A 9329-nucleotide genomic window follows, 5' to 3' on the forward strand; every position below is an offset into this window, starting at 1 on the left:
AATACTACTAGTATTGTATGGAACTATGTTCCCCAGGTGGCCCTTGCAGTCAGATGGACTTCATCTCATTTTGCCATTCACATTTTAGGTATACTTTTATGTTTATCCGTTATGACCCAAAATGGTGGGCGCAAATTTGGATCAATGTTGAGATCATGAGAATTTATGAGCATACCTTGGTAATACAAACAAAAACATGTTTTTTTTCATCCCTTGCCAATGTACAAATTGGAGAAGTCCTTCTATTTCTTTTACATCAATTGGCATCTTTCATGTTGCATTACTGCCCCCCTCTGTATTTAATTATCCATTTGCGAATCCATCAACTGTAAAAGTAAAAAAAAAGTTTTAATCTCAAATAGTTTTTTCTATTTTTGGAGCCAAACAAGATGTACTTCAAGCAAAAAACAAGTTCAACATAGGTATAATCAAATGCAAATCTTTACAACTTGCCAAACATCCAGAGCGTGTTCACTGAAAAAAGGGTAAACAGTTAGTGGTTGCAAGTCACAGAAAACGCAGGCTACATCAATATTCCTTCTAAATTTCACCCAAAGTGCTATTATTATAATAGATATGAATATTAATTAAACTTTAAGTAAATTTCTGTTGGGAAGAGTCCAGCTGAGGCCAAGAAAGCCTTTTACTGGCCGGAAACACCATGAGAGTTTGCAAATAACTTACAACAATGATACAACTCAAGACAAAAGATTTCTTCAGGGCTCCTTCTTTTGAGTTAAAAAGATTTTTTATTCCACTTCAACCCTATTTCCACACCCTGTAGCTAGTCAAAGGCAGGTAAATCTTTTTAGTGCTGAAATAATTTTGTTTATTACCAACAGGCAACAGTATACATTAAATACTGTGTACACGGTTTTAACACACATTTAGATTCCTTTTGTACAGAAATGAAGTGTTTGTGTGTTGTACATGGGTCTGCCAATCAGGAACATGAAAAAACAAAAACAAGTGTCAGTGATTTCCTCTTGTCGGGACAAAACAACACACTTTGAACATGTTCTTGTGGGTCTGAGTCTTCTTGTTGGCATTCGCAAAACCTGTGCTGCGGAGCTCGTCTCGGAGGTTATACTTGAAGAAGCACAGTAGCATATTTTATGGATGTATTCAAACATGCCATATTCCTCGCCTCATGATTTTTTACATGTCATCATGTGAGCTTGCTAACAATGGCTTGGTTCAGAGAGTTCAGCTGATTTGTCCATTTGTCTAAAGCTGTGTAGCGGGCCCCTCCTCTCTTCTGGTAGTCCAGTTCCAGTAGCTGGTTTACTTGGTCAATGCGGCCGTGGATTGTGCTAAATAAAATGAGAAGGAAACAATTTAGTGAGGCTCACATAATTCACCCCAAAACCCCCATTTGCGGCTGATTTCAAATTAGCCAAATTGATTAAATATAATATTAACATACCAGCTAAAGGCCCGATGTTAATAATTACTAGTGTAAACGAATCACTCAACAGTTCTTAGTACGTCTATGTTTAGAGTCAGCCGAAGTTTTGATTTACGTCCAAGTCGTTCACGACAGCAAACCAGTGCAGCTGGTACAAGTAGCAGAACATAGCAAACTACTATCAGCGCAAGACGATCAAGTACAAAATGTAACTGAAACCGTGAACTATGAGGAACGACGAGTGTTTACGGGAAGGAGGTAATTATTTTTCTCTCAAGCTTCTCAGTAGTCACGTGGGGCAGAAACTTACTTATCCAAGATACACTGCACCAGCAAACTCTCCACATCGCACACATCGATGTTCAGCTCCTGAGAGAACAGAAGTAGAAAAGATTCAAACGTTTTCAAATTGACATTTGTAATTTTACTTTTCTATTTTCAATTATCTATGCCGATTTGATTTTAAAATGTGACATAAATGATCGAAACAATTTATACTTTTAAGATCTCATCTTATTTAAAATCTATATAACAATAAATATTAAACTGTAGCTTGACATAAAAAGTTATGCTGGCATGGTTATACAAATCATTCTGCCCTATTGTTTAAGATTGAGGGAGCGGAGTAAACAAACTGAATGGTTATGATACAATGTGACAGAAACCACAGAAACCACAAGAACGGGACTAATCAGAGTTGTGAAAGTGACCTCAACTTTTTGACATAAAAAAAATCTATGTGTGATCAGTTCAGGCTTGAAACCAAATAGATGTTTGTGTCAAATGGAAAGACATTTCCTCAAGGACATCCTGAGAAACTGTATTCACGAGAATGAGAGAGGCAGGCCAATAAAAAAATACAATAACAACATAACACCTTTGGCCTCAGCAGTTGACGGAGCAGATATTGTGATCCTCAAGAATGCAGAGACACTTGCTACATCCCCATCCATTTTAATTTGAAAATGGCTTTTTCAAGTGAAAGATCTGCGCCAAGCACCAAGAAGTAATCTGCGTCCAGCTAATTCTCTCCCCCCTGCAGTCAAGTCATGGCTGATAAGAACTAATCGGGAAGCAAATGTAGTCAACTGAGTCATAGTTACCAAAGATCTCAGTATCTGTCCATCCGGAATATAAAACAGCCCTGGGACTTTCCGGAGCAGAATTTCCACCGCATTAAGCAAAAATTGAGTAGAGCGGGTGTTTCGTGTTGCTTTCAGTGTTTCATTTACTTAAAGGCTTATGTCAACTACAATAATAATTAGCTATTGCTCTTCTTGGAAAGTCAGATAAAGTCAAATATTGTGACATCAGATTCTGCTCGAGTACTTGTGTGATTAACGAACTGTGGTTTTTCTGATTCTACCTTTTGTCTTCAATGATGTGACTGACTAGCTTTCAATACAGGCTGATTTAAATAGTAACAGTTTAACATTTGAAATAGTCTGGCTCAATAATATTGTAAGAAGTCAATATATACAGCAGTCTACGATCATGTAGACTTACCTTAGAAATGAAAGGGATGTGTATTCTCGTGTATGGTTTGATGAGTTTGATAAGTACTTGAGTTCTAATGTTCCGCAGGAGCTCTGAAACACAACATCACATGATCAGCTATGTTTAAAAAAACAACAACAACAAAAAAACAATGTTATTTTTCTCCCCCGTCTCTCAACACATGCATCATCCATGTGGGCGCTCACTCACCCTCTATGTGCTCTCTAATGAAGGGGTCATCCATTATGTTACTGTGATTTGTTTTCAAGATTTTCTCAAATTCAGTGATGTCATTGTTCTGGTAGGCGCTGGAGAGGAATAAGAAGAAAAACAATCAATGATGTTACACGATGTACAATCTCTGTGACTCAAAGACAAACCCTTATCCTGACAGCTGTCAAAAACCTTCCAAAATATATGACTTTTAGGTAAACACTATTCTTATTACAGTTCTGGGTGTGCTTCTTGTTTATGCAATAGAAAAACCTGAGCAGCTTGATTAAGTGACTGCAACTTATGTAAACATGAGGATAAAAAAAGCAGAGGCAGAAGATGTTCCAAAATTTGTAAAAAAATACTGTTCAGTCCACTGATGTTGTCAACGTATAATTTTTTGCTGTGCAACTAACGGTTATTTTCACATTTAACAGATTAATCGATTATGAAAATAATCGTAATAATCGTTTGGTTCACAAAATGTCAGAAAATGTTCTTTAATCGGGCCAGAAGTAGAATATAACTGAGATGTACTAAAAGTACAAATGCTGACCAAAGTTCCTGAGCACTATTAGTAAAAGTCACACAAATGTGCACCAAAATATCCAAACCTACATTCTACCAAGACACAAAAAGCTCAAAAAAATCCATTTAATTTAACACTATTTTGACTCAAAATGAATATGGGCCACAACGTCATGGAATCAATGGTCACAAGCAAAATAACAGCCCCTTTACTGGAAAAATGCTACAGGGAATAATGTAGGTCGAAATTTCTGTTCAAAAACATTACGGGAAACTTTTATTAATAGCACTCTGGCTTTATTTGTATCCTTCAGCCAACAACAACAATAACAACATACCTTCCTCAACAACTTGGTTATGATCCAAAGATGCAGTGCACAAAGCCAGGTCAGGTGAAACACACCCACTGTGCTGGTGAAATGCCAGCACACACCTAAGGTACGTGTATGACCTGTACTTTGGCCTAATGTAACCTAATGATATAAAGCAGTTACTCTGCCAAACACACAAACAGTGGGATGGACATGACATCATACACTGATAAGATAAAAAAAAAAAGTTCATCCTCATGATCTAAAACGCATCTGATAAAAAGGATAAACAATAAACTCCTAAAACTTTTAGATCAGAGTTTAGCAGAGTTTAGATTAGCCATCTGCTAATCCATCTCTGCGTTTGAGTAGATGTTACAGTAGGAAAATGTAGGAAATGGACATGTTTTTTTTTATAGAATTTACAAACATGAAAGCTTACCTTACTAAGTTTGTCATTGCTAGGATCTCTGGGTCATTTTTGTATGGTTTGGCCTTAGGAAAAAAGATGAAAAAGTCATAAAGGGAAATTGAACTGAAGTCACTGTTCAGTGATTAAGCACAAAACCCAGAGGGGCCGGTGACATACGGTGTCTTTTGAATGTGCAATTACATTGTCTTCAAAGGAAACATGCGTCACACACACACACACAAACGAGAGTGACACCATTAAACACGCCTATTAACCTGGGCATGTTCACATTGCTTCATGATGGAAACAGGGCCTTTTGATACTAAGGTCAAAGAAGTAGGTCAAATTAGGTGGTCTTTGTCCATACTGAAAGTAGCTTTGAAACTACAATCATCAAGACGACGCTCCTGAATCAGTTGGTGAAAAATAGGAAGCACCTATGTGCTGCATTCAAACGGCTTTTAATAAGTACATTCCAGTAAATAGTTCTGGATAGACACATTCTAGCTGTTAGTAGTCTGCTCATATTTCATAATCTTTAGGGCTGCAACTAAAAATTATTTTTAGAATCGATCTGTTGATTATTTCCACTGTCAATTTTGGTGGTGGTGTTGTTTCCCAAACCACAAATTGATGATGATCTCAAATGTCAAATTATTCAATCTTAATGATTTCTTTGTTGTATGGAGCAAAAAAAACACAATATATTTACATTTAAGACGCTATAAAATCAGAGCGCTTGATTTAATTCCTATTCATTGATTGGCGGTTAATTTAATTTAATTTAGGAATCAGTCAATTATATTAATTGATAGGTGCAGCCTTAATAATCTTTCATAGAGAACATGCATTGTTATAAAAAAATAAACTTTGATTCATATTTCCATACCTCTTGTGAGTCAAAGGGGTTTATTCCTGACTTCATCAGCATGTTGGCTAAGACCAGGTATTTCAGGCATGTCGTCCTCCGTGGGCTTCCAGACTCATCGTAGTTTTTAAAGGCCTCAAAGAAATCTGTATGCGCTTTCTCAAACTCACCCTCTCTCAAGTGCATCTTCCCACCACACTCTGGTAAGATGCACAGGGAAAAAAAATTCAATTAACAGCTATAACGTTCAACAAATGTGACATCAATACAACACAAATCTTATCATACCTCTGATAACTCCCATAATGAGTGGGTGAGGAATGGCAGATTTAATATGAAGTGATTGCTCATAAAGAGCTTTCAATTTCTTGTTGTTTTTTTGTGCCGTGTACATCTGGATCTCGAGAGCGTAGATCTCCAACAGCTGTGTGCCTTTCTTCAGGTCATCCTCTCCATCATCCGTCTGTGGAGAAACAGAATTACTCTATATAATGGCGTTCAAAAAACTTTTTTTCTATTGAACTATGGCATAATCAATAAATTAAAAAAATAAAAATTGACCTAATTACCTGACATGACTGGTGAAGTTGCCGTAGGATTTTCTGTAGTTTTCCATACTCCTCTCTCTCCAAGTAGAGCTTCCCCAGCTGCAAAGAAAGGAAAGAAAAAGAGCATTTTTAAGCGTGCGGTTTAATAGGAGATGATGCTTTATTACATGGATTCAGAGAAAAAAAGTGTACCTTTGTGTTTGTTTTGAACCACAGCCTGTCATTTTTTGCATCTTTCAAAGCCTCCAAAGTAGTCTCATAGAATTCCTGCAGCAAATCCATCTTGTAAAATAGGAGACACATTTTAGCAAAACACATTTCAAACATTTGGGAATCCAATGCCGTGTTTCCACCAAATGCTTTGGGACAGTACGCTACATGTTTTTTTTGCATTTTCATTAGGAATAGTACCAATAAAACCGGCCCCAACCATTGCATTCTTTGGCACCCTTCCCTTGGGGTACCAGAGTCAAAGGGGTAAGGTACAGTCAGTGTGTAGCTAGACTGGCTCCACCCATGACAGTCAGCTGATTTGGTAAAAGAAAAAGCATTACTCCCTTTGTGATTGGTGTAAACTCCCATGGAAGTTGAGGCAAAAGCCCACAGTCTATTCTCATAAAAAGCCTGACGTCTTTTTGAGACAAACAGCCACAAATCAAGCTGTTACTCAGATGTTTTGTGTCCATGAAGACATGGTCACTGTGGTCTTTTTCTTTATTTTTCTTTACATATGGCATTATTTCAGGAAATTCTTCATACACACAACCCCTCAAAACATCTTTAAACACCACTGTATTTGTACTAGGACTGCATGTGGAGCTGTAACTGCCACAAAAATACAACGAAAAAGGAGCAAAAATGGAGTATGCACAAAATGCTTGCAAGCTGTGTACAATCGCCACACACAAGAAGAAGACAACGATGACAACGGGAAATACCAAAGCAAGATCATCGTTTCACCAAAGTTGCGTATTGATAGTATAAATGGAAAAAACAAGGATGGCATTTTGAAATGTTTCCATCCTGGAACCCGGTTTCCCAAAAATAGAATTTTAGGGCTCCCAAGATGATTCTGACTCTTATTTGAGTAGGTGTCCTGTGTGTACCTGTTTGGAGGTAGAGATATAGTCCAGAATGGAGTTGATGGACTTCTCCGAGTAGTTCCTGGTTACTGCACTTCTGATATATGTAAGAAGCTGCTTGTACCTGTTCATCATCTCTGGAAAGTTTGTCTGAAGGGTTGAGACACACAAAATAATAACATCTCACTACAGAAATAACCTCTGCTACAACATGGGGAAAGAAATGAAGACATATGCTGTTAACCATACCAGCTTGAAGTTGATTTTGATCATCTGTTTCAACGCTTTGAATCCCCATTCTCCTTTCTCTCCCTCCAGTTCCAATACCTGAGAAACCATTATATTCAAAACATGAGTCAATATAATGATTTTCATGATACATAAACAGCATATTATGAAACCACACATGTTGGCTTCATGAAATCCATGCTCACATGCAAAACACTTCTAGAGTGTCAGTCAAGACTCTATTATATCTATTATAAACAAACAATAAAAGAATAGATACGGAGGCTCTCAATGTACAATAAATATACAGTACACATTTGACACTAAAAGAGTACTAAAATAAAGTTTACACTTGTCTATCTGTGACCTTTTTGCTTCTGCAGGAAGTGAATTACCCTGGTGTGGAATCAATTAATTATAGTAAGCAGCCCTACTAATTACACTGTTCAACCTTATTTCAGGTTTATTAAAGTTTCTGTGTCACTGGCTTCTAGGCTGTGTTGTTTATTGATGGAATTAACACGGAGTCGTTTAAAAAATATATACATATTACTCCACCTTTTGGAAACTGCTGAGTGCAGCTTTGGGGTCATCCTCCTTCAGGGCTTTCGAATTGTAGTACTGGTTCTCCAGGTCCACATTTGGCTCGGAGTTACTGTCCTCTGAGTATTCCTGCGTTAAAACACATGCATGTCAAAGTCACGTTACCAAATAAAACACAGCACTCGTTAGCATGCTAACGCAATGCTAAGCATAACAACACAGCCGCCGTGGTTTCATAACAAGCGCGCCGAGTTGTCTGTTGTTTCAGTGCCTGCAGTTTGGACCACACAATGCATACACTTTAATTCGGGTAACAGTTGCTCGCTTAATGTATATCGTATCAACCGGGCACCTGGTCGTTAAAGCTAACTGCGGTTAGCCGGCTAAGAAGCTAGCGACAGTGACCCGCACTCTGCTTCATATTAGCCAACAAGCTAAACAGCTAGCCCTCTCGGCGCTGGACTCTGTTAGCGGATAAAAGTATGTGCATTTCAAAGGCAAACGTAGTCATTTCAGTTGTAAATACCAGGTCGTAATCCTCTTCATCGTCGCACATGAAATCATCTTCCATGTCAGACATCTTGGCGACGTTTCCTAGTCCTTACTCAGAGACAGACGGTGGCCCGGCCTGTGCTGTGTTTCGCGGCCGCGGTGAGATGATGGTGTGACAGCGGCACTGAAACAAGCAGGAAGCCGTTTGTGTCCATAGATGGCGCTATTGGATCGTCACAGACAACCAACTGCAGAGCATACAGGTTTTTTTTTACCAGCCAGTCTCGCAGCGCTGCATTGGTGAAGCGTGACACTGGAATTTTATGATGATGAGGATGATGATGTGAATGTATGTGTTTGTTATCATAAAGAATACATAATTTGTTGTATGTATGTGTGTATGTATGTATGTCAGTTGTACAGTTAAACATATTATGCTTTGTTCTTTTTGTTATCATAAGGAACAAAGCATAATCTGTTTGACTGTATAACTGACATACATACATATGTACATAGATCCAACTCAGACAATATACTCACAACACAATCAGGCTTATTCCCTCTCATAGACTTGGTTTATATTTATTATACTTTGTACTCTCATCTTCTTGGTGTTGTTTCTTGTATTTTGGTGACATTTGCATTTTGTACTGTTTTCATACTTGCATATGGTGACCTTGAGTGTCCTGAAAGGCGCCTATAATACACCTATATATATGTATTATTATTATTATTATTATTATTATAACAAAAAGACACATATAGCACATGTGTAACATTGCACTTCACAACAAAGTGCATCAACACAAATAACTAATTAACAAATTAACATTGAGTGCAAATACTGACATGTTAGGCCTGTATGCTGACTGGCTGACACTTACACATAAAATGTCACATTACCTGCTATACTAGGTCAGATAAAAGAACAATAACACATAATTGAAACTCCAGGGCTTTATTTTATTCCTTATAAGTGTTTCTTAGAATATATCATACATATTTTATAGCAATTTAAAACTTAATTAGAAAACTGAAAAAGAAAAACATATATTTATATTTAATGACCTTTCACTGGCCACCTGCAGTACCGTCACGGCACACTAGGGGGCAGCGGCCCACGCTTTGGAAATCATTGCTCCGGTTCATCATCGATGACCAGGAGGAAGAGTGAGGAAGAGGTCTGTTAGACTCTTGTT

At 37.7% G+C, this 9329-nt stretch overlaps 1 protein-coding gene across 1 annotated transcript; it reads right to left on the bottom strand.

The window, feature by feature from the left end:
• Window positions 1-768: 768 nt before the first annotated feature.
• On the bottom strand, window positions 769-8303 carry cops2 (COP9 signalosome subunit 2). The gene is made up of 13 exons (XM_083900947.1): window positions 8165-8303; window positions 7654-7767; window positions 7117-7194; window positions 6892-7017; window positions 5978-6067; window positions 5807-5884; window positions 5526-5700; window positions 5259-5437; window positions 4400-4452; window positions 3116-3213; window positions 2915-2997; window positions 1719-1777; window positions 769-1313 (listed from the first exon to the last, which is right to left on the bottom strand). Exons 1-13 carry the CDS (start codon window positions 8216-8218, stop codon window positions 1169-1171), a joined length of 1332 nt encoding a protein of 443 aa, XP_083757073.1. The 5' UTR covers window positions 8219-8303; the 3' UTR covers window positions 769-1168.
• Window positions 8304-9329: the final 1026 nt, after the last annotated feature.

This window comes from Microchirus variegatus (assembly GCF_963457635.1).
Source record: "Microchirus variegatus genome assembly, chromosome: 14".
Classification (NCBI taxonomy): Eukaryota; Metazoa; Chordata; class Actinopteri; order Pleuronectiformes; family Soleidae; genus Microchirus; species Microchirus variegatus.